The 26,926-nt window shown below is 41.3% G+C and overlaps 1 protein-coding gene across 1 annotated transcript in view; it reads left to right on the forward strand.

Moving 5' to 3' along the window:
* The window catches only part of LOC105482164 (carboxypeptidase A6), a 310,157-nt gene that overhangs the window by 99,468 nt on the left and 183,763 nt on the right, over positions 1–26,926 (forward strand). The window contains exon 2 of the mRNA XM_011742126.2: positions 16,976–17,051. Coding sequence (XP_011740428.1) covers positions 16,976–17,051 — 76 coding nt within the window. The remainder of the gene's footprint in view (positions 1–16,975; positions 17,052–26,926) is intronic.

Genomic DNA, 26,926 nt, shown 5'->3' on the forward strand with positions numbered 1-26,926 from the left:
CATCCTTTCCCTGTTGATCTGCCATACTACCTCTGTCATTGATCATGTTTCTCTATACGTAAGGATCTGCTTCTCATATATTGGACTACCCTCCTGCCAATTCCACAGTCCTAATTACTGTAACTTTATACTAAGTCTTGATGTTTGGTTACTCACCTTCTTCACAAGTGCGTTGCCTGTTTCTGATTCTTTGTTCTTCTATTATGGTTTCACTTCAGCTTTTCCAATTCCATGAAAAAAAGTTGAAATTTTGTTTGGAATTGCGTAGACTCTATAGATAAATTTGAGGAAAACTGACATCTTTACAATATTGTCTTCTAAAATGTGAATATGGTGTGTCTCTGTTTACATCGCCTTTAATGTCTTTTAATCAAATTTTTTTTTTTTTGAGATGGAGTCACGCTCTATTGCCCAGGCTGGAGTTCAGTGATATGATCTCAGCTCACTGCAACCTCTGCCTCCCAAGTTCAAGTGATTCTCCTGCCTCAGCCTCCCAAATAGCTGGGATTACAGGCGCTCACCACCACACCCAGCTAATTCTTGTATTTTTAGTACAGTTGGGGTTTCACCATGTTGGACAGACTGGTTTCAAGCTCCTGACCTCATCTGCCCACTTTGGCCTCCCAAAGTGCTGGGATTACAGGCGTGAGCCACCATGCCTGACCTAATGTCCTTTAATCAAATTTTATAATTTCCTCCCTAAATAACTTGTGTATCTTTTGTTATATGAATTGCTAGGTACCTTATATTTTAGAGAATTATATATTTGTATATAATCTCTGTATGTTGCTAATGTATAGAAATTCAAATGATGTAAATTTTAATTATATATTAGTTTGCCATGCTAAATTCTCTCACTAGTTTTATAACTGTTAGTTTTTTTTTTTAAGTTTGCTATGTGGTTAATTGTATCATCTATGAAAACTGGCTGTTTGGTTCCTTCTTTCCAATTCCACTAGTTTTTATGTTTTGTTCTTATTTGCACTGATTCTGTTGAATACAAACAATGGTCATAGCATCCTTTTCTTGTTCTTGACTTTGAAGAAAAGTGTTGAGCACTTTGCTGCTGAACATGATGTTTGCAGATTGGAAACAGAATAGACTCTCTCTAGCTTACATGACACTTTGCTCTTTTTTAGCTTATACCTTTGTTACACTCCGTACTGTACTTTCAATAATTTTTAAAGATACACTTTCTGGTTCACTAATCCTTGTCTGGGTACATCTAATCTGCTATTTAACCTGTCCATCAAGTTTCTAGTTTTATTTATTATATAATTTAATTCTAGAAATTTAATCTGGTCATTTTATAGTTCCTTGATTATTGGTAACATTTTGGATCCCCTCCTTCATTTTCTAAGTATATTACATGATATATGTATACTCCATCTCAGGGTGTTTGTTAGCTATGGCCCACAGGCCAAGGACAGCCCAACCAAATCCAATCCAAACTGTTTTTGTAAACAGTGTTTTATTGAAACCCAGCCAAAGCTGTCTGTTTAATATTATCTTGGTAAGTTCACTCTGTAACGGCAGAATTGAGAAGTAGTGATGGCAGTGGCAGGCCATCTGGAGCATCTGCTGCCATCATGCTGGCTGCAGCAGAAAGACATGAGTGGTGGCAGCAGGAGCAGCTGCACGATCAGCAGTGGCAGCGGTGTGTCCCCTGTGCCCCGCGTCCCTGAGGCAGCCAACTGCATGACCCCACCCTTGCATGGCTGGGCAGGACATGCTCCCAGGCCCAGAGCCTCTGTCACTGCCTCAACCTCACTCCCTACCACATCCCATGAGCACCCTGCTGAAGGCACACAGAATTCACAGGGCCGCAGGAGTGTCGGGTTCTCTCCTGTGGGGTTGGTCAGGGGCTGCCACTGCTGTTGCTAGGGAAAATGCAGAGAGAAGGTAGGGCTGGGACTGCACACTCCACAGAGCGGGCAGGAGCTGTGGACAAGTGGGAGCCCAGGACAAGCTGAAGGGCCGCCCCTTCCAAGTTGGCGGGGCAGGAGCTCCCCAGGCACAACTATAGCTACCCGAGCTGAGGCTGAGACCCAGGCACCCCTGTGCTCTTGGGAGCCAGGAACAGGAAGGAGTCCCACCCTCCCAGGCACAGCTACAGTTGCCCAACCCGCAGGTGCAGACCCAGGCATCTCTACAGTCCTGGGGGCCTGCTCCTGTTGTCTGGCTTCTCCCCGTTGTTAGTTCTTGCTCCAATCATGGAGCAAAGTTGAGGCTGATCCCAGGCAATTCTGAAAGCCGGCCAAATGTGTACACACTCAGGGCAGTGCTGACACGCCAGCTCCCTGCCACCTTGACCCCCTCTGGATTTTGGGCACCAACAAGCACTGGAGGGAGGCCAAAGGGGTGCTGAGGGCAGCTCAGTGCTGGCCTGCAAGCACCCCTTGGCACAAATAGCCTGGGTGCCATAAATGGCAGCAGGAGGCAGACAGGCTCCTGGGCAGAAGGGGGCAGGTCCCTGGTGAAGCCGCAACTCCAAGCTGGGGAGGGCCTGAAGCCTGGGGGCCAGGCTACCAGTCCCTCGGACCAGAGTGGGAACTTGTGGTGCCTTTTCCAGGCCCACCCATTGGCTGTCCATGGACCAACTGGCACAGGGTACTTTCCCTCTGAGGCCCATAAAAGCCCCAGACTCAAGGAGATGATGGGATGACCAGCTACAGAGAGAAGCTACCCACCCCAGGGTCTCCTCTCTGCTGAGAGCTGAAGAGACAGGATGACCAGCTACAGAGAGGAGCTACCCTCTCTGCTGAGAGCTGAACACTTGTCAGGACACCCTGGCTACAGAGAGGAACTATCAACTAGAGGTCTCCTCTGAGCTATTCTATCACTCAATAAAGCTCCTCTTCATCTTACCCTACACTTGTCTGTGTACCTCATTCTTCCTGGACACAGGACAATAACTCGGGACCTGCCAAATGGTGGAGCTAAAAGAGCTGTAACACAAATAGGGCTGAAACACACCCCTTGCCCACCATGTTACGGGTGACAAGAAAGAAGGAGAGAAGAGCTGCAGCCCTTCAGGGAGCCCAGACCTAGGAGTTCCCCAAGCCAGGGCTGTGATACCCTCTTTAGGGCTCTGCAATTCCTGGCATCCCAAGCTTCTGGGCACCACACCATGTTCCCTGGTGTCAGCTGTGGAAGCTGCTTATGGTACACCTTGTCCAGCCACAGCCTTGCAGGGAGCTGGTGCCCATACCAGCGTCTGCAGCTGCCTGACCTGCTGCAGTCAGTGTGCCTAGGTGTGTACAGTAGCTGGACCCCACATTCACTCACATACCCCTTGTAGCTCCATGTCTGGCTCACCCTTGGCAGGCATGGGATCCAGGCCGGTAGTGAGAGCTGAGCACAGCCTGCCAGGCTGAGAGGACAGAAGGAGCCTAGCAGGCCAAAACAAAACTCAGGCAAAGGCACCATTGGCCACAGAGGTTTCCAGCTGGTGAAGCAACACCCCAAGAATCCCATAACAGTAGCAACAGAGACTGTATGACCAGCAAACCTAAAATATTTACCATGGGGCTCTTTACAGAAAAACTTTCCAACCCCTGCACCATCTGACAATTTCAACATCAGTAGGCTCTGCAGGCCTAATTCTGCTCTTTGTTGTTTCTACTGACTTTTGCTCTTGTTGGCTTATTTTCTGATGTGCTTTATAATTCTTGATAGTGAGCTCCTATTTGTTGGAACTTTATGGGAGTTATTTGAGACCTGGTTTTAAGATAGATTCCTCCTCCGCATTTGTTTTGGGGCCCTAGGGACAGGGCACATCACAGGCTAAGGTCCCCCAGGAAGTAGACTCTGAGAGAGAGGCTTGCATGGAGTCACTTTATTAGGGAGTACTCTCACAAACAACATCTGTGAGGAAATGAAAGAAACTGAGCACAGAGGGATATTTGAACTGAAATGTCTTCTCAACAGTTTTCATGGGAAACTCTAAAGCTGGATTGGTCCTTCAGTAACGTCTCAAACTGAGAAAAGGGGGCCAGGCCTTTGCACCTCAGCATACACTGCCCCTGGGGGAGTGGTCTTCCTCCTAGATGAAGGACTTCCTTTCAGCCAAAGGCAATTGCTTAAGAAGGACTCAGCTGTGAGCCATCAGCAGGCAACACTTTGCAGCTAGGACAATGAATAAGTCTGTTCTGCAGGGGTGATTTGAGCAGCACACCACAGTAAGGACTACGGGGAACTTCTAACCAGAAGACTACTTTAACACAAATTCTTAGTTTGGAGATTTTTGGACCATATAGATGTAAATTTTATTAGGTTTATTAGGTTTATTTTTTAGGTTGAATTTCATTCCTAATCCTGCTGGAGGGCTAGCTATGGTTTTAAATTCTCACTGTTGACTATATTTTTCCTACCTAGAGCCAAGTTCAAGACAAACACATTTTCCTCCTTTCTCCTGTCACAAGGCTTTTTTTTCTAGTCATCTTTTCACTAAGGTTGTTATCTTTAAGGCTTTATATGGGAGTCTGTGGTCTGAATTCCCACCTTGCTCAAACTCTAGGGCATCCAGGGGCTACCAAGGTGCTCCTCAGTTAGGATAACCACTGGCCCCAGTGTTAGCTTCACTCATTGTGTTGGGCATCTTAGAATTTCTCTTACTGTATTGCCACTCATGCATATTGTGATATACCACATACATACACAAACATGCATGCTTGCATGCACGTGCATGCACACACACACACACACACAATTTCTAGCATTACTAAGGGCTTTCTTCTGGAAGGATATTTCAGGGTATGGAGCCCAACAAATTATGCTGGCAGATAAATTCCTAGGTGAATCTTACATAGGCTCTAATTTCAAAACCACTAAACTAATGTATTGCTGATGGCTATCAATCTACTGAGCCCCCAAATCTTCTTAGTTTTAAGTATCAAATCTTTTCATATGGTTTTCTCTGATCACTGCAGCTAAACCTTTTTACTACATATTTTCTATGTAGTTTATGAAACATTTGCCATGTTACCTTGTAATAATAAGGTATTATTTGTCTTATGTACCCAATTAGATTATATATCTTTGAAAAATTTTCCCCTGTGCTTTGTAACTCCTTTCCCTTTTCCTCACACCAGAAACTTGCATGGAATAATTTGCTGCATGGATAACTATTGAATAAATAGTTTGTTCTCCACTGTGGTAACATTTTTCTCAGACTGAGTCCCATCCTTAAATACAACAAGAAAGAACTAAATTGAAGTGTGATACAATGATCTCACACAATATATAGCAAGTCCTTGAGACATAGTGAAGATCATATCTTATTATAAGAAATTAATTTCATGACATTATTATATTTTATTGCTTTTTCTCCTCTCTGATTTATGCTAATGGGAGAAGAAATTCTCAAAGCAAATAATGGAAGCCCGTTTCAGGCATTTAAAAAGATGATGTGGTTTACAAAAAGCCAATTTCAATTCAACTCAACAAATATTTATTGATCAACCATTACATGTGAGATACTATGAGAAAATTTCTGTTATAAAGTGAAATGCATCTGTGAGGCTTCTGAAGACTGTGTGTTTTTCTTTTCTCTGCTGTTAAATTAACTGCAACAACAGCAACCACCAAAAATAAAGTCATTACTTCTGCCTAACTTTAATCCAAGAGTGAAGTCTAAATCTTCACGTCCTAAGCAAACTGCCACAGGGAGATTCTTCATGTTCCAAGTACTTTATATTGCCACTATAAACCATAACTGAAGAAGGGAGAATCCATTTAGCTCTCTAGAGCGTGCTCTGCCAAGTTGTCTCTTATTTATTGCTTTTTAATGAAATTTTTCATGTGCATCAAAACATAATCTTTCAACAAAGGAAATGCAGCTCTGAGACCCAAGCACTTTATAATAGAGAATCTACATGTGAACATTAATTTTTCTAGGTGGAATTACCTAATGGATTTCTTTGTGCTTGGGGATGACATTATTTTTAAGTAAGTGAACATCCTATTATTAACTTTTCCACAGGATACAAGCTTTCATAAAGTTCATCAAATATTTTAAACTGTCCTATTTTCCTTGAGAATATGAGATGAGCCTTAGTTTTGGAGTACCCTAAATCTTTCCTTCTGAAAACACATGGTTTTTTAAGCTGCCATCAAAATTAAAGGGATGTTTTAGAGAGAGGGACTTGGGGAGGAAATAGAGAGTGCCAATATGTATATTCTCACCTGTGAAGACTGATTTAACAGTGAATTTAATTATTCCATTGGTTTTTCTTATTCCTCTAAAAATATCCAAAGTAAACTTACTGTTTTACAGGGTGCTTTTGGTTACAAGTAAGAAAAAACCTGACTCAAACTGCCCTACATAATTTTAAAATGTATTATACAACAGGAAGTCCAGCAGCAGAACAAGCTTAAAAGTTGGTTGATTCAACAAGATCATTACAGACCCAGATTCATTTTGTCTCTCCACTTGAGAGTCCACAGTGAGCTTAGGGTGAATCTGCCTCATAATTGTAGGCTAGCAATGGCATGCAGAATTGCATATTTGCTTGTTTACATTCAATGAGAGAGAATCCTTCCACCCCCTTTGAATAATCCTTCCCTTAAATCTGATTGGGCCAATTTATACCTCACATCTACCCCCAAACTAACAAAAGTTGCCAAGGGATTTCCAAGCTCTGAGTGGCTAATCGGGACTCAGTCCTGATATGGGGATAGGGTGAATATCTGAGCAGAGTCAGAGTCCTTTTAGGGTTTCAGACAGGAAAATAGATTTGGAGGAGCAGCCAAAAACATCACTGCAGTCATCTATTCTGGTCCCTTGTGAAGGCCAACATTAGAAATCCTTTACTACATCTAGGTAAGTTTGGTCTTTGGAAGTACTGAAAAATTGAACATGTGTGACTTACACCAATAGAGAAAACCTCTTTACAGGACTTTATCTGACATTATTTTTCCTTTTTCTTTTGAGTTTCACTCTTTGTTGCCCAGGCTGGGGTGCAGTGGCATGATCTCAGCTCACTGCAACCTCCACCTCCCAGGTTCAAGTGATTCTGCTGCCTCAGCCTCCCGAGTAGCTGGGATTACAGGCATGCACCACCACGCCCAGCTAATTTTGTGTTTTTAGTAGAGACGGGGTTTCGCCATGTTGGTCAGGCTGGTCTCAAACTCCTGACCTCAGGTGATCCCCCCTCCTTGGCATCCCAAAGTGCTGGGATTACAGGAGTGAGCCACCATGCCCGGCCCCTTTTTCTTTTATATAAAGTGTTCCATATACCCAGTTACCATTGTAGAAAATGAGACCATCCAATATGTGCATTTCTCAGATGCCAAAGAGCTGCCTGAGCAGAGAGAAAACAGTAAATCCCAAATTAAGGCACTGATCAGAGATTAATGCAAATATCCATGCAAAGGGCAAGAAAAAATGCCAGCAGCAACAACAAAAATGTTGAATGTATTCAGAATCAAATTGTGTCATGTTTTTTGTGGTGTTCACAGTGGAGCAAACTTGGAAAAGCATCTTATTTCAGTGCATTAAGTTCTAGGCTGGGTGCAGTGGCTCATGGCTGTAAACTCAACACTTTAAGAGGCCAAGGTGGAAGGATCAGTTGAGCGCAGGAGAACAGCCTGGGCAACATAACGAGACCCTGTCTACAAAATTTTTTTTTTTTTAATAGCAGGGCATAGTGGTTCACACCTGTTGTTCTAGCTACCTGGGAGGCTGAGACAGGAGGATGCTTGAGCCTGAAAGGTTGAGGCTGCAGTGAGTCATGATGGTGCCACTGTACTCCAGCCTGGGCAACAGAGTGAGACCATTTCTAAAAAAGAACTAGAAGAATATTTTCCCATAGAAGTAATGACAGTAGCTACTATGTATTGAGAGGCTATAAATTAGGTATTTCCCAGGCAATATCTCACAGGGATTGTGATTATAAACTCATCACCAGCAGTTCCTGCTGTCTCCCTGGCATCTACCACTGTGCCTGGAACATAATGTAACCTTCATTAATGTGCTGGATGAAATAATTTTCACAAAAAACCTATGCGATGGTACATTGGTGCTTCCCCTCAATTTAAGGATTAGGACTCATTGGCTCTAAGTGTTTAAGCATTTTGGTCAAGGGCACACATCAAGTGGTGGAGCCCAGATTTGTAATCTAACCTTACTCTCTTTCTCCCCCAAAGTGAAGAAGGAAGTGGATCCTGAAAAATAAATCCAGTGTGGCTCACGCCTGTAGTCCCAGCTACTCCGGAGGCTGAGGCAGGAGAATTGCGAGAACCCGGTAGGCGGAGCTTGCAGTGAGCTGAGATCGTGCCACTGCACTCTAGCCTGGGCGATAGAGCGAGATTCTGTCTCAAAAATAATAATAATAAATTCAGTGACTTGGAGAAAAGAATAAAACAATGAAATATCTGAAGTTTAAGTGTTTTTAATACTAGTGGATTAGGAAAAACACCCTAATGATGTCATTTTAATTGAATTCCCTCTTTAAAGACCCTATCTTCAAATGCAGTCACATTCTTGGATTGAGGGAGTTAGGATTTCAACGTTTGAACTTCAAGAGGAAACAACTCACATATCTGCACTTAGACACAATATACAACAAAAATTCCAGATGATTTTGACAAAACATGGAGCAAAGAAGGAGGAAAACATTTGAGGGGAGAAGGACAGAGAAAAAAAGATTCTTAAGGTCTTATCTTGTTCAAGGGGACAAATTACAGAGGCATTCTAGACCTGAAGAAAAAGCTATCTCAAAGTATGTTTGTAAAATACGAAAAAATCACTAATACATAGAAGATGCGTAACTTGCAAACCGCTAGATGAGAAAAAGCTAACGAAGAAAATTGATTAATCCAAGAAAGAGGAAGAAAAGGGCAAATAAGAACCTACAACAAGCAAAAAGATAAAAATTATAAGAATAAAGTCACATATATTATGTATTACAATTAATGTGAATAAGTAAAATTTCCAATTAAAAATGCCAGGCAAACAAAAAGCAGGAGTGGCAATCCTATGGGGGAAAAATGGAATTCATGATAAAGAGCATAAAATAAACCAAAGAAGAGTTTCTCTAAGGAAACTTTATAGAAGTAAAAGTTTTATTCTATCCAGAAGATGTAGTAGTCGTGAGCTTATATACAGTTACACACATCAAAATACATGAATCAAAAGTTTTTATATTCAAAAGTAAATTGACAAATCCAAAATTATAGTGGGTATATTGAGTAAAATTGGCTCAAATTGTCAAATTCAGTGGAAAACTAAAGACAGAGAAAATGAAAATCATATAATTAATATGCTTAATAAGTGTATATATAAAAATTTATAAGAAAGATCTTCTTTTCAAATATTTGTGCACTATTTATAGAACTTGAATACATATTAGGGCCATAAATACCAATGCAATGAAGTCTACAAAGTAGGTATCATAATGGGCCACCTTCTCTTACTTCAAGATAATAAAACAGTAACAAAAATAAATCTTCCCACCCAAAATACATCTAAGTGCTTGATATATTTTTTAACATTCTTCAAAATAGCTCTTTAGTAAAGAAGGACTAAAAACTCAATTGTCAACTATTAGATCTGAACATCAATGAGAACACCACATATTAAAATACAAGGCTTGCTGCAGTGGTTCATGCCTGTAAGCCCAGCACTTTGGGAAGCCAAGGTAGGAGGATTACTTGAGTCCAGGAGTTCGAGAGTAGCCGGGGCAATACAATGAGACCCCATCTCTAAAAAAAAAGTTTTTTAATTAACTGGGCATGGTGGCACACACCTGTAGTACCAGCTACTCAGGAGGCTGAGGTGGGAGGATCACTTGAGTCCAGGAGTTTGAGAGTAGCCTGGGCAATATAGTAAGACCCCATTTCAAAAAAAAAAAAAGTTTTTAATTAGCTGGGCATGATGCTGTACACCTGTAGTCCCAGCTACTTGGGAGGCTGAGATAGGAGGATCACTTGAGCACAGAAGTTCGAGATTACGGTGAGCTGTGATCATGCCACTCCACTCCAGCCTGCACGACAGAGCGAGACTGTCTCTGAGAAAACACACACACACACACAGAGCATCATTTTTTAAAGGTTTATAAAAAGTTTATTTTTTAAAAAAAGCCTTCCTTATGAATATAGTTATAAAACTCTGAAATAAAATATTAGCATATAAAATCCAGCCATTTATTTAAAACGTGGTACAGCAGGTCCTAGAATAACATTGTTTTATCATTCAACATCATTTTGCTGTAACTTTGACAAGAAAAAAAATCAATTCCCACCAGGTCCACTGTCTGAGGAATTGGCATGTTCTCCCTATGTCTGTGTGGGTTTTCTCTAGGTACTCAGTTTCCAACCTGTTAGGTTCATCAGCATGCCTACATGGTCCCAGGCTGAGTGAGCATGGGTGTGTGAGTGCACCCTGCAATGGATGGCGTCCTATCCAGAGTCAGTTTCCACTTTGTGTCCTGAGCTGCGGGGAAAAGCTCCGGCCACCCACAACCCTAAACTACAATAAGTGGGTTGGAAAACGAATTAAGGAATGAATACAAATTATTATTATTATTATTATTATTAATTGAGACGGAGTCTCCCTCTGTCGCCCAGGCTGGAGTGCAGTGGTGCGATCTTGGCTCACTACAAGTTCCGCCTCCCAGGTTGACGCCATTCTCCTGCCTCAGCCTCCCGAGTAGCTGGGACTACAGATGCCTGCCACTACGCCTGGCTAATTTTTGTATTTTTAGTAGAGACGGGGTTTTACTGTGTTGGCCAGGATGGTCTCAATCTCTTGACCTTGTGATCCAACTGCCTCGGCCTCCCAAAGTGCTGGGATTACAGGCGTGAGCCACAGCACTCAGCCAGGAATGAATACAAAGTATTTTCAAATAAAAACTCATAGACAAAATCATACAAAGGCATGACAATAAATGATGCAGTACAAAAGCCCTCAGCAGACCCATTGTATTTGTTATTGTTTATTTCAACTGCACATTGGGAACAGGTGTTCGTATTTTAGCTTTGCAAACATTTATTCCTTGATTTAACCCACCACTGCAACAACCACTATCCCTCTCAGATTTGCCAAAAATTGAGTGCATAATCTTGTCTTTATTAATTTTTCTTAAATATATATATAGTTCATATTTATTTCAATGTTTAATATTAGAAGTACTTCGAGTCTTTTTTTTTTTTTTTCTTTTCTTTTGAGACAGGGTCTCATTTTGTCACCCAGGCTGGACAAAGTACCTTGATCATAGCTCACTGCAGCCTCCAACTCCTTAGTTTGAGTGATTCTCCTGCCTCAGCCTCCCAGGTAGCTGGGACTATATGTGTGTGCCATGATGCCCAGCTAGTTATTTATTTATTTATTTATTTTTGCAGAGACAGGGTCTCACTATGTTATCCAAGCTGGTCTCAAACTCCTAGCCTCAAGCTATTCTCCTACCTCAGCCTCCCAAGTCCTGGAATTGCAGGTATGAGTCACACCCAGCTATGGGTCTTTATTTAGAAATTTGGCGGTTTTTTTGTTTTGTTTTGTTTTTTGAGATGGAGTCTCACTCTGTCGTCAGGCTGGAGTGCAGTGGCACAATCTCGGCTTACTGCAACCTCTGCCTGCCAGGTTCAAGCAATTCTCCTGCCTCAGCCTCCAGAGTAGCCGGGACCACAGGCATGTGCCACCGCACCCAGATAATTTTTGTATTTTTAGTAGACATGGGGTTTTACCATGTTGGACAGGATGGTCTCAATCTCTTGACCTCGTGATCCGCCCACCTCGGCCTCCCAAAGTACTGGGATTACAGGCATGAGCCACCACACCCTGCCTGGTGATTTTTTCATGACCAGAAATATGCCCATAGGAACTTAACTTGCTTATATCAGTTAGTTTATGGTAAAATCAGTTTTGTTATATACTGTTTCACATAAAATCACAGTTTCCAAGAACTTATCATTGATGTTAATCAAGGACTTATGTTTTTAAATCAACATATGAAGTAAAAGATAAAAGCAAACTAGTGTTACAAAATGCTGTAAAACAAACACTGCGTGTATGTGTATTAATGCAGAAAAGAGTTCAGAGTGATACACAAGTAACTATTAACAGTGGCTACAAAGGGAAGATAGAAGGCTTGGGGTTGGAAGAGAACGTTCTCATTTCATATGCTATATAATATTTTAATTTTTCAAGTGTAGATTCATAAATTCTGTAGCATACAAAGAAGTTTAGGATTTCATAATGGAATCAGTTGTGAAAGGTCATGCCAGGAGCCACAAGGAAACATCTGAAGCTTCGTATCTCTGTCTTTCAACAGGACTTTCAGGTTGCCTAGAGGACAGAGATACTCTTCCTTTGCTGCTGCACAGTCAAGGCACAGAAGAATGGCAATCAATATGGGAGATGTCAAACCCAGGCAACACAGTCTTAGAACTTTTTTTTTTTTTTTCTTTGAGGCAGAGTCTCACTCTGTTGCCCAGGCTGGAGTGCAGTGGCACAATCTTGGCTCACTGCAATCTCCACCTCCCAGGTTCAAGCAATTCTCCTGCCTCAGCCTGCTAAGTAGCTGGGACTACAGGCACATGCCACCATGCCTGGCTAATTTTTGTATTTTTAGTAGAGACGGGTTTTCACCATGTTGGAAGGCAGCTAGGAGATCATCCCTCACTTCTCTAATGAAGAAACTGAGACCCAGACGCAGTATAGAGTTGGAGATTTTGTTCCCTTTCTGAATTTTCTCTCGGTGCATACATGCTCAGGAGGCATTTGGTAATACTTTTTGAACTGATTACATTTATTTACTATTGTCTTATTCATGTGGTTGCTACCGTACAGCAGGATTATTAGTCAAACTCACAACCAAACTCAACGTGGGCTTTATAGCTACATAATCTCATTTGTCTTGTAGGGCAAAGGAACAAAATGTGAACATATCATGGATTAATAAGTATTAGTAATTTCTGGGAGACTAGTTATCTGGAATACCCTGCTTCCTCTATAAGACATCCTTAAACTAAAATTAAAAATGCTTATGCTTTCTTTCTTTCGACAACTTTATATAGGCTAAGTTAGAAATATATGTGCATACGAGCAGCTGCTTGCCCAGTAGTCTTTCTAACCTCAACCCATATTCAATACTGTGATTCCCTCATCTTAACCCCAAAGGGTAGCCAAAGGGTCTTAAGTTGATGTTGCCACCTAACGGTGAAAAAAAAAAAAAAAAAAAACCTGATAAGTTATAAGGAAAAGCCTCTAAGCTCACCTCCTCTGATAGTTTTGTATGGTTAGTTTTTCTAAGTTCCAGTAGACTACCTGAAACTTCCCTGTTTCTAGCACCAAATTATTCACCACTTCAAAAAACACTAGCTATCAGATTCAGGGAGAGTAAGCTTTTTGTTTGGTGAAACAAACAGGGCATTTGGGGGTCATGTGGTTTTCACATGCTGAATAAAGAGCTCTTGTTGGGCTTTGGTTACCCGTCATTCCATCAATATAATTTACTGGTTCACAAAAGAGTATGACATTTCATGGATCTTTCTACATTGCCTTCCTTATTCTCTGTCCTTTGATAAGTTATCAAACAGTAATAAACTCATTTCTAAAGTCACACCTGAGAATTTCTAAAGGCTAGGATGAAGTGAACTTTTTGTAACAAAAATGAGAAAACTGGGTTTGAGCAATCACTTTCAGGGTTAAATAATCCCAAGGGTAGTTTCTTTGTATCCTGTACTTATTTGCAGAAGAGGAACTGATTGCCAGGTTGAATTATCTATCTTTAAAAGAAAAAAAGTTCTTCTTATGGCTGTAAAACAGCTACAGATTGCTTTTCTTGCACTCTTGAGGAGCTGACAAGGCCCCAGATGGAGGTGTTTTTCAGCAAGCTGTCAAGTGATCCATCCATCAAAAACAGCCATATCACCCAGCCGAGCTTGCTTTCTCTGCCAAGAATTGTATTGGGTCAGATGAGAAAGGCCAGGGTATGATGAATCCAGGAAAAACACAGGTCAGAGAAATGTATACCAGAAAAGAGAAGAGGTTTAAATTCCAAAGGTTATGTTTAGATTTGTTTTACAGTGACTTGATAATTTTTTCCCAGTACTTTCTTTTATTCTTTCCAGAAATATGAACTTCATGACATTGGTACTGAGGGGTGGTTTGTGTGATTTTGAGAAAATCAAAGCTGTAAAGCTCTATTAGAGTAGCAGTCCATAAAACACAGTAATTTATCATCAGCAAGCCAAGAGCCTTTTTATTCATAGGCCTAAAGGAGCTATTACAAGATCATTTGAAATAATAAAGCTATTGTGATTGGAAATAAACACAAAGCCCTAAAAATCATTGCCCAGCAAGTCCAGAAGTATCCCTAGGGATCTGATGCCCTCTATATTAGCCTTACTTCATCTTTGAAACTGCTATCCCTCTGTATTAGCCCTCTCTCACACCACTATAAAGAAATACCTGAGACTGGTAATTTATGAAGAAAATAGATTTAATCGACTCACAGTTCCACAGGCTTAACAGAAAGCATGCCTTGGAGGCCTCAGAAAACTTACAATCATAGCAGAAGAGGAAGCAGGGACCTCCACATGGTGGCAGGAGAATGCGAGAGCAAAGAAGGAGGTGACACACTTTTAAACCATCAGATCTTGTGAGAACTCACTCACTGTCATGAGAACAACAAGGGGAAAATATGCCACCATGAACCAATCACCTCCCAGAAAGCCCCTCCTCCAATTCAACATGAGATTTGGGTGGGGACACACTCCAAATCATATCATCATCTAAGAAGTAAAATGACAGAAAATCATGCAAATTCTATTCTTATTACTGGTGCACCTTTGGGGTTGGAGAGACAAGTTGTGGGTAAACTAGTAGAGTTTTTGTTTTCTGCTTTATATTCTATTAATAATATTCTACCTTGTCTTTAATCATTGTAAAATGCCATAGAGAGTTATGAAAAGTATTAATTCCTACTGTGCTTTATTTACTTAGTTTTTCCTTTATATTTCCTCTGGAAGCCAATTACTCTCAGCAATCTCCTTTATGCCAATCCATTAATATTTAATAAGCATCTACTCTATGCAAAAGGCATTGGATAGTTGTGATTATTATGGGCTAGAGCTGGGCTTCCCAACCTGTCCTCATCATGACACACCTAGAAATTGATAGACTACTTTTCTGGCACACCTGGGAGACAAGGCCCCCAAAGAGAAACTTTCTGAAAGACACAGCAACACCTTAAGTCATCTTAGGTAATTCGGGACCTTTACAGAAAGAACCTTAAAATGTGTTCAAATATAATTTCTTTTTTTTTTTGAGATAGGGTCTCGCTCTGTTGCCCAGGCTGGAGTGCAGTGGCACGATCTCGGCTCACTGCAAGCTCTGCCTCCCTGGTTAACACCCTTCTCCTGCCTCAGCCTCCCAAGTAGCTGGGACTACAGGCACCCACCACCACGTCCGGCTAATTTTTTGTATTTTTAGTAGAGACGGGGTTTCACTGTGTTAGCCAGAATAGCCAGGATTGTCTCAATCTCCTGACCTCATGATCCACCCACCTCAGCCTCCCAAAGTGCTAGGATTACAGGTGTGAGCTACCGTGCCCGGCACAAATATAATTTCAACTGTGGTAAAACCTTTGTGGTTGTGAAACTGACCCAGTAGTCCTATAGAGAGTTTTTTTGATAAGCACACATGGATTCTTCTGGTCTTAAAGATTGAAACTTATATTCGTTTTATCCGAGTTCCTTCCTCAGAAAGCGACCTTCAGGCCAATCAAAAAGTATCAAAGAACTGAAACTCACCAGATCACCACATCCTGACAGTAAGATGCAAGACCCCTCATTCATTATGATTGCTTCCTGGCTCCTCCCTAGTTTCTGTTTTGTACACATTGCTACATTTCTTCCCTGCTATATATACCTCTAGTTTTTGTCCATCAGGGAGATGGATTTGAGACTGAGCTCCCATCTCCCTGGTTGCAGCACCTGATTAAAGCCTTCTTTCTTAGTAATAATCATCTTCTCAGTGATTGCTTTATGTGCGAAAGCAGCAGGACCTAGACGAAACCCCTGGTGTTTCTGTAACAGTTGTAAACATTGACTTTTAATTTGTATCACTAAAAAATTTACAGCCATCAGTGTCTAACACTGATGGCCCTCTTGTTGGGCCCCACGAGCCAGGCAGGAAGCTCTGTACCAGAGAAATGAGATGCCTGCACCATAGAGATGGGCTTCTCCTTACTGTTCTCCGTATGGGAAGAATTCGAACGAGAAGCTTTCCCTAGTGTGTGGATTCACATCCTCTTACTGAAAGTCACATTCCTTTTCAGCATTATGTTTTGAAAAAGAATGACTTTTCTTTCTTCTGTCATCAGAAATTTTCCTTCTTGGTATCTGCTCTGAGCAGCTCATGAAAGTTTCTGTCTCTTGTTGCCACCACTCTTCCTGTATTTTTGGCCTTTTTCTGCATTTATAACATTAAATGTGAGTTTGTAATCTTCAAAAGCTGATTAAATACCAAATAGCTTTAAGACAAGAAGAAAAGAACAATGCAATCAGAGAATAAACTGGATAAAATACTGGGCCAGTGAAAAGTTTTGCTGTTTTCCTTCTTAAAAGCAGAGGCAGTGGCCGGGCGCGGTGGCTCAAGCCTGTAATCCCAGCACTTTGGGAGGCCGAGACGGGTGGATCACGAGGTCAGGAGATCGAGACCATCCTGGCTAACACAGTGAAACCCCGTCTCTACTAAAAAATACAAAAAAACTAGCCGGGCGAGGTGGCGGGCGCCTGTGGTCCCAACTACTCGGGAGGCTGAGGCAGGAGAATGGCCTGAACCCGGGAGGCGGAGCTTGCAGTGAGCTGAGATCCGGCCACTGCACTCCAGCAAGGGGGACAGAGTGAGACTCCGTCTCAAAAAAAAAAAAAAAAAAAAGCAGAGGCAGTTTTTTAAGAGGTAAGAAATAGATGACTAATATCTTTATTTTTGAAAAGTAATTATCATCTTTCTTTTCTTATCTTATAGCGATAAAGTGATAAGATTTATTCCCAAAACAGAAGAGGAAGTATACGCACTGAAGAAAATATCCCATCAACTTAAGGTAATAGAGCGTCTACTCACTTATAGTGGAATTGTGCTTGTGGTGTGTTTACAGGGATTTGCTGACTGGAGTTGAATAATTGGAATTTATTAACCAAGAAAGTAAAGGCTAAGGACATAACTTGAAAGGCTTTTATTTTGTTTTGTTTTATTTGATTTGATTTGATTTGATTTGAGATAAAGTCTCACTCTGTTGTCCAAGCTGGGGTGCAGTGGTGCGATCTCAGCTCCTGGGTTCAAGCAGTTCTCCTGCCTCTTAGTACAGACGGGGTTTCACTGTGTTGGCCAGGCTGGTCTCAAACTCCTGACCTCGTGATCCACCTGCCTTGGCCTCTCAAAGTGCTGGCATTACAGGCATGAGTCACTGTGCCCAACCGAAAGAGCTTTTAAAGAATATTTAAGGCTACTCAAAAATTTTCTGGCTGTGTGCAGTGGCTCATGCCTGTAATCTCAGCACTTTGGGAGGCTGAGGCAGGCAGATCACTTGAGCCCAGGAGTTCAAGGCCAGCCTGGGCAACATGGTAAAACCCCATCTCTACAAAAAAATATAAAAATTTAACCAGGTGTGGTGTCACATGCCTGTAGTCCCAGCTACTAGAGAGGCTGAGATGGGAGGATCACTTGAGCCTAGGAGGTTGCAGTGAGCTCTAGTGTCTCTTTTTTTTTTTTTTTTTTTTTTTGAGACAGAGCCTTGTTCTGTCGCCACTGCTCTCTAGCCTGGGCAACAGAGCGAAACCCTGTCTCGAAAAAAGAAAAAAGAAAAAAGATAGTATTCTATCTGACACATTATCTATTCATTACCCATCTCCAAGGTAGAATATAAATTTCATGAGATAGTTTATCTATTTTTTGTTCATTGCTGTATTTCTAGTTAGTGTCTGGAATATCCTAGAAGTTCAATACATAGTTTTGTCATTATTTTTCCTTAATGAATGAATGAATTCAGTTTCCTATTTTCTAGAACTTCTCTTTTTCTTCTTGGATCTTCCTACTGATCATCTAGGCACTTTCCTCTTAATTAAAACTTTAAGCAGAAGTGAGTTGAGTAAAAATTAAAGCCAGAAATTCAAGTTAATTAGTTTTGCTATGTTTCAGTGGGTCTGATAAGAGAGTTTTCTTGGCAAAGATTGAAGGCTCTGATTATTCAATCTTTGATAAACTTTATGAATTTTAGAGTTAGAGCATTTCTCTAACTCCATCAGTGCATATAATTGAGTGTTAACTTTTACCTGAAAGTTATGATGAGAAGTGTGGTGTGACTGGTTCTTTTCCATGCCTACCAAAATACAAGCAAGTCCAAAAACTATGTGGTGGTTTAGGGTTCATTTTAATGGACAGCAAAGCAGATTACCAAACAGGCCTCATTATTCTTTAATATGAAATAGAAAAATGTTTTTCCTATATGACTGAAGTGCAGTCCTACCTGAAGGAGTGTTAGGGAATGAGGAAGGAAGGAGACATTGTGGCTTCTGGAGATACTTGTAATTAACAAACTTTTTTTCTTTTATTTATGGTTTGATTTTTCTCTTTGGCATGTTCCCCTTCAAATATTGAATTTATTTGCAAATGATGTCTTGAACATTGAGTTTATTGATTCCCTGTCTTCTCCTCATTCCCAGCCGCTACACAAACAGTACTGAGTTCAAGCACGGTGTCTCATTACATGGGCCCAGGGTGAGGATGCAGGAACCCATCCCCAAATTGTGGTTGTTTTATGCAGTACCAGAGAGACCATGCTCACTGGGCATTTCCTAAACCTCCTTTTCTTCTCGCAGGAATCTGCTTCTAGGAGGCTATCGTTAACCTCTTCTGGTCACATATGGACATACACCCCACAACATCCTTTTCAGCAGTTGTAGCTGAACACTTTCTGAATAGTCCACCAGGAACTTAATAATTGCAAAGAAGCAAAGAAAGTTTTGAGTGGAAGTTTCCGTCTCCACTGAAATCGTGTTTTCATATAACACCAGAAAAATAGCCACTCTTCACTTTGGAGTTCAGTGTTTTAGGGAACAGATATCCTGAACCAAATATTGGAGCAAAATATTTCTCAAAGGATGTTTCTACCATTAGTGAATCTATTTACGTATTAGGCCTTACAAAGTAATGAACTCGCACTGTTATATTTGTGATAATCACTTACCATTATCAAAAGCAATAAAATTACATCTGTGAGGACTGTAGGGGTTACTTAAAAACTCTCAGAAATCATCATAGATGGAACCAAAAGCTATAGACCATAAATAGGGCTGCTGGCACTGATGACCACACATTTACATTGGGCCCTTTTTGGTAAGCATTTAAAGAAAATCATTCCCGCAGATTGTTTACTTTTAGTCCTCAAGGAAAGGTAGCCACCTGGAGGAGGAAATGGTTTAGATGTAAAGGAGCTTAGGGGACAACTGAGAGAATGGAGGGAAAGGGATCTGATGAGGAAAGGGGAGCAGAGTGAAGGGGAGAAAGAAGCTTAATATTAGGATATCAACTGTGCTCTAGTGATTCCACTCCACACAGAGTTACATCCAGCTCCTCTCAGCCACAATGCTACATGCTTCTACAAATTGCCTTATTTTAACAATCCCATGAAGTGAGTATATTGTTATTGCTGTTTTACAGACGAAGAAACTGAGAGAGACAGAGTTAAGTAACTTGTCCCCAGGCCACAGTATGGGATTGGAACATGGATCTAGTCAGTGTCAAGCCCTCTAGGACCCAAATGAGGCCTGCCTCTTGCCTCTAGTCAGTTTATTCTGATTATCTTCACAATGGAGAGTATTGAAGCCAAGTTTGCAGGGCAGTGGAGCCTAGACTCAGAATGTGAGCGTTATCATTATCATTTACTTTAACCCTAGAATCAGGGGTCACCAAGACCATGCCCGCATTCAATGGGTTGCATAAGGACTCACCCAACTCAGCATATAGTCTGACTAACAGCTATGATTGGTCACAGCAAAAGGATACAAAGCAAAATCAGCAAAGGGAAAAGGAGTATTGGGTGAAGTCCAGGGAAAATGAGGCACAAGCTTCTAAGAGGCCTCTCCCAATAGAGTCACACAGGATGTGCTCAATTCCATCAGTAACAACTTGTGACAACAAACATACAGTGTTGTCTACCAGGGAAATTCATTAAAGACTCAATGCCCAAGGTTTTTATTGGAGTAAAGTTACGTAGATACCCTCTGCCTGGCACATACCCAAATTCCAGACTCCCAGAAAAAAAGTAGGTGTTCAGCATGAACTATATTATTTGCATAATCTAAGCACATTGAGTCACTCTTATTAGTTAGGGTGGTGGTAATCCTCTTGATATCCAACTTTCCAAATGCCAGCCAAAGGGCCAATTTTACAAGCAGGCCTTTCTAAAGATAGTATTTTTCAGGCCTGCTCTATTAAATCTTTTTTGTACATTTCTTCATTTCCTTTCACTAAAGAAATAGTTTTATTGGATTGAAGTTGGAGGTATTGAGTTTAGATAAATTTCTACCTAAAAGCATCATGTTACCTTGATGTGATTTTAAATTCGAATAATTTCAACCAAGCAAACCATTTGTACTATGGAAAGCAGCAATTCTAGCCAGGCAGAGAAAGCAGCCTGCAGAGAAAAAAGAATATGACTGTGTGTCATCTTCTGGCCTGTGGAGCTAATGGGACAGAATTATGGGCATTGCTAACAGCTTCTTTGCATTCCCTGTGCATTGCCTCTAGAAGGGAAAAAGGAGAGTTTGCCAGGAAACCTTTAGTTGCCTTCCTTCCCTAGATCACACTGTGTTAGACAGAATTCTAAGATAGCCCCCCAAGACTTCTATCCCCCCGGTGTACATGCCCTGAATAATCACTCCCCTGAGGATGAGGAGGGGCCTGTGAATATGATGGGACAGCCATTCCTTTGATGATGCTACATTATATGGCAGAGGGGACATGACATAGGGCAGACCTGACCTAATCAGATGAACACTTTAAAAGCAAAGAGTTTCCTCTAGCTGTTCACAGAAGACGTCAGAGAAGTGCTCCTACTGGTCTCAAGATAGCAGTTCATAAACTACAACGTTGTGAACTATCCATAAGAGTCACGTGCTAAGGAATTCCAATGGCCCCTAGGAAGTGAGAATGGTTTTCAGCTGATAGGAAGCAAGGAAATTGAGGTATCAGTCCTCCAACCACAAGGAACTGGATTCTGCCACATAAGCCTGGAAGAGGCAGCCCAGCGGATACTGTTGTAGAACCACTAGGTTTGATTGCCCATTGTGTAGTAACAACCAATACACTGAGACAAGAGTTGCAGCAGAGAAATGGTTTGGTAACTGTAGGGCAGCCAAACAAGGAGATGAGAGGAAACCTCAAATCTGCCTCCCCAAGGAGGTTGCGTTGGGGTCTGAACAGGTGATGAGCTGAACAGGAGTTGGGATCACAGATTGATTGAGAAGTGAGGAGTGAAGTCATGGGACAGGGAGATGAAAAAACATTTCGTACACTTCTTTGCGGGGTTTGTTTCTTGGTGAAGGTCTTCAGACTAGTTGGTGTCAGCTATTCTGCTGGAATTCAAGATCTGAAAAACACTTTAAGCAATTCTTGGACAGAAAGGTCCAGTGCCAGAGATTCCATCTATAGGAACAATGCAGGGAGCAGGTGCTCAGGTGCTCCCCACAACGTGGCTCTCAGTTAGCAGCTGCAGGGACTTGGGTAGACGTGCACCAGCACACCCTGGTCAATGCCCAACTATAACTCTGCCTAAAGCCTGGCTTGTAATTCTCATGAGGGCTGTTTTCACAGCTTGATTTTAGCCCATTGATACCTGAAGAGAGAATCCAGGCAGCCATGTTGGGACTTCTGACCTAGAAAACTGTGAGGTGATAAATAGGTATTGTTTTAAGCTGCTACGTTTGCGGTAATCTATTCTGCAGTAGGAGAAAACTCACACACACAGCAAACTAACAACCTACATTTTGGCCTTTGGCTCTCAGATTCATATATGAATCTTTGTTAATTTTCCTGATTTCACTAGCTGTAACCAGGCATCTTAGGGAAAGTGGAAAGTAATTGGACTACATGCATAGGCTATAAATTCACAATGTCTTCTCTGAAACATGAACAAATGCAAAATGCATGTGCAATGTTGAACGGAATCTGAGAAGAGACGGTCAAAGCATAGTTAATTAGACATAGAACTGCTGTTACAAAGCTGGTTACTTTCCTAATTAAATTTTATGGTTTTGCTGAAGAATTAAAACAAGAAAGTTAAACAGAAAATCATGCCCCCAGAGAACTGGATTGAGAAAGCACCAACCAATTAAATTGTTAATTAAGAGCGTAACCATGATTTAAATAAAGTTATGATGGAAAGGGAACAGTCTGCAGGTAAGTAAATTAAATTCCCAACACCACATTCTGCCTACATCTCTTTGCAAATTCTTTGTACTCTGAAGTAATAGAAATGGCTTTATGTAGGATCACAAAGTTTCCATTACAGAATTGACACACTCTTGTATAAAGAACAATTAATGACATTTCTGTTTCCAATTTTCTCATCAGAGAGCTGTAGGATAGGAAACTGTCCTATTTGACCGAAAGTTTGCCATTTTTTTCAAACTGAAGCACAATCTCATAAATATTAGTTGGTTTGTCAGGTGTCATTGAATGACATGTCAAAAGTCATAAAATCACATGGGGGAAACTGTCCTTGCTAGGAGGAAGGCTTCCTCTCTCTTCCCTTGCTTTGTACATGAAATGTGCTGCTGCTGTCCCAGGTGTGGCCTCCCTCCCTCACACCCCAGTATTGTGCTGTAGTTGACTGCTGTCTTCTCTAATCCTCCTTGGAGCACGCCCAAGTCATACACCGGACCTACAGGAGCTCTAGAACACCTGTGATTACAGGAGTTTATGAAGTCAAACATCCAACTGGACAGTTTAATCAATTGGAAAACTTATGAGGAGAAAATGGATGGTAGAATTCATGCTGTGGAAGATATTTGTTCCCAACTTAATTAGAATCTGGTCGTGTGATTGTAGGATCCCTTAATCATGGCTATGGTAGGCAGAATTCTAGAATGGCCCCCAGGACTCCCGGCCCTGGTGCACACACATCTCTCCTGACACGCTAATCTAGGCACAATTGTAAAAGGATTTTGCAGATGTAATTAGGGTCCCAAATCAGTTAACCTCAAAATAGAGAGATTGCCCAGGTGGGTCTGATCTAGTCAAGTGAGCCCTTTAAAATCGGTCTTTCCTCCAGCTGGTTGCAGAAGAGGCACTCAGACTACTCCTGCTAGCCTGCAAAAACAAACAGCCATGCTGTGAACTGCCCCGTGGCAAGAAATTGTGGGTGGCCTCTAGCTGCTGAGAACTATCTAAAGCCTACTAAAAGGAAAACGGGGGCCTCAGTCCTTCAGCCACAAGGAAATAAATTTTGCCAACAGTGAGAATCTAAGCACATATAAACCCCAAATGAAACTACAGCCCAACTGACACCTTGATTTCAGCCCAGTGACACCTTGAGCACAGAATGCACACCATGCCCATACTTCTGACCTACAGAAACAACAAAACAATAAAATTGAGCTGCTAACCTTGTGGTAATTTAGCAATAAAAATCTAATACCTTAAATACCCAGTGGCTTGGTATGTTGGCTGAAGATACACAGGAGCATTATGAATGATACTTCATAAAAGGTAAAAGTGAGGAAGAGACCAAGAATTTGGCCTGTCAGTATGTTTTGGGTAGGAAATTACATTTCCACTTTTTTGTTAAAGGCTTTGTAAAGTAATGAAAGAACACTGACTTTTGCTTTCTGTGGCATGATTTTTGAGAGAAAAAGCTGCTTATTATCCAGGCAGATGTCCAAATGCAGTTATGGGTTAAATTTCAGGAATATAATTTTCAAGCATGGCTTGCATTTATCTCCATGTGTATATTGATGAAACAATATAGTATGTTTTAAAAAGAAATACATTAGAAACATTCTTTCAAAAGCAAAAAAAAAAAAAAAAAGCCCTCTACCATGTTATGATGATGATGATCTACCCCAGTGATCCTTTATTTAATTTACTCAACTGAGTTGGCATGACCTTGGGCTTATGCTGTAGTATTTTAAGCTGATTGTGTTTCCTTTCTGTTATAAGAATTTCTAAGTTTTGACATTGAAACAATCTGTTTTGAAACTATTTTAAACTTTAAGAGGAATTGCTCCTGCCGGATGTAGTACTGGCCATTCCTAAGAGGACAGCTGAACACTGGGTCTAGCACAGTCTTTTATAGAAAGTAATCTCCACTGGGCTCTTTCATGTACCTGCCATCACCTGTGATTGCCTCCTTTGCATGTCTAGTGGTTGGCAGGCTGTAGGCTGGGATGACAGACAACTGGACCATGTGTCTCTCGTTGTCTAGCTGTCTAGGATAGGCTTATTTACTTGGGAGTCACAGGGTTCTAAGAGTGAGAGAACAAACTTACAAAACTCCTTGAACCTAAGCTTAGAGTGCTCAGTAAATGTCACTTCTGCCACATTATCCTAGCCAAAGAAAGTCACAGCTCAGATTCAAAAAGTGGAAAAACAGATTCTAATGCTTAGTGAGAGAATGGTAAGGTATGTACAGGAGAGTCTGTGGTCATTTTTGTAATCCACCACGTCTTCTATTCCCCACCACCCCCACAACACACACACACATATTCGATTTGCCAGCAAATCCCAGATGGAAGATGACAGCTACCTAACTTCTCCTCTGCAGTCTCAAGGCCACTTCCATAGTTCCGGCCCTGATATCTTTAACCTGAACTGCACCAGCCTCCCCAGTGTCTTTTCTGCAGCCCTCACACGTGGTTCTTATTTGTTCTCCATACTGTGAGAGTGATCTTTCTGAAATGAGAAACTGACCAAGTCACATCTCTACTTAAAACCTTTTAAGTGTTCACCATAGTCAACAGCAGTAATTCCCAACCCAGGATACTCATAGGAAGCTTTTTATAAAAGGCTGACATCTAACCCCACTGCTAGAGATTCTGACTCAGTTGCTCAGGTGAGACTTGGTAGTTAAAACTTCTTTAAGCTCCCTAGGGGATTCTGGATGTAGCCAAGGGAGTAAGCCACTGGCCTAGGGTGTAGACTTCAAACTCTTTGGTGTGACCTGTAGGGCCTGTCAAGATTGCACCTCCCTGCCTAACACTTCTCAGCCTCTGTCACTGTCCTTGGCTTAGTGGCCATCACCCGAACCATACTGAACCAGTTGTAGTTTCTCACCTAAGTGCCTTTGCTCAAGCTGTTCCTCTTGTCTGGAATGCTTTCTCTTCTTTGACCACCTACTGAACAGCACTTATCTTTGAAACTAGGCTAAAACACTGGATTCTGCTTGAGTTATTTGACCCTCACTGAATTCTATAGACTATTATACTCTAACATCAATATCCCTTTGTGCTTTCTGCACCCACCCATCCCCAGGAGGCTTTCTTACAGATCTGAAATGTCATTAGTTCTCTGAATTGCATATGGTGGATAGGGAGGCACTGACGGAAGAGAAAGGACTGGTGACTCTTCAGCTGGTACTAAGAGGCTTATGTGCACAGTCAGGCCACTAGCTTCAGGAACACAGCCCAGCAAAGGCTTAAAAGAGACCTTTACTTTTTTTTTACCCACCCTTCTGGTTTCTTTTTATTTCCTGTTTTTTTAATAGGTCACCTTTTATATTTACCCTTGTAATTTCACCTGAAAATTACAAATATTGGAGAGAATGATTTGTGCTTTGTTAAATGTGAATCTAACCATTTCCGCTTTTAAAGGACGTTAACATGTGATCAAAGATACAGGGATAGACGAAGTTCCTTTTTCAAGGGCAAAGATGGCACTTCTTGGTGAGTGAGAGGTTTTCTATCAAGTGTACAGACAATACTTTGGTGCCATTTCTTAGACCCACAGCTCCAAAGATAAAAGTTTAAGTGAAGATTCTTTTAATTAAAGTTTCCTATTTTCAACCATTTCATTTTTCTAGCTGTATAAATGTGCAGAGATTTCCCCTGCCTTGCTTGGTTTTAGAGGTTAATGTTGCTGAGAAGTGTGGAACCTGGACCCCACAACCCTTTTTAGAGAAGTGCACCATTGTCCAGATCACTGGCATTAGGGCACAGCCATAAAAACGAGTATCAATAACCTAAAAGAATTCACTAACACCATTCAAATTTATTTATTAAATATTCAACCATGTGAGGTCTTGTACAGGGCGAATATGGAAAGCAGTTAGCATGGTGCTTAAGACTAAGACCCCTGGAGACATAATGTCACTGGTCAATTGTGTTCTTTGCCTACTTCACATTGGCTGCAAAGAAAGAACATACAATTGGGAAGTCAACCAGGTTTTTATTCAGTGGCCAAAAATGAGAAGGGGAGCTCATGTTCCAAAGGCACCATCTTTCTGGAGGCACGAGAGTTTTAGAGTTGGGTGCAAGCCTGGGGAAGTATGTAGGCATGCACTGGATGGAGTTGCAAACAGGCATGGTACATAAACATGTTTCTACACACATTGCATGTAGACAAAATGGAGGCAATTTTCTCTTAGGGGAAAGTTTTGTAGTATTATAATGATATGTTCATTAACATATCTTAAAGGTAACTGGAGACTTAAAGGTAGCTGGAGGTCACCTGCTCTGGTCTACACCAGTTTCATGTGGGTCTGAACTTCCTCGGTTATTCAGCAGGGGCTACTTGTGGCATCCAGACCATCTGGTTTCTTTAAACAGCTGTGCCTATAAACAGACTTAAAAAAAAAAAAACAGTTTTCCCACTGTCAGTAGGGGCCATCCTGGTGACAATAATTCTTGGATTCATATCCAGACTCTTCCATGTACTGATGACATGGGAGAGTTCCCTGATCCCCCTCGCAGAAGTTGTGACAGG

This window comes from Macaca nemestrina, chromosome 8 (assembly GCF_043159975.1).
Source record: "Macaca nemestrina isolate mMacNem1 chromosome 8, mMacNem.hap1, whole genome shotgun sequence".
Lineage (NCBI taxonomy): Eukaryota > Metazoa > Chordata > Mammalia > Primates > Cercopithecidae > Macaca > Macaca nemestrina.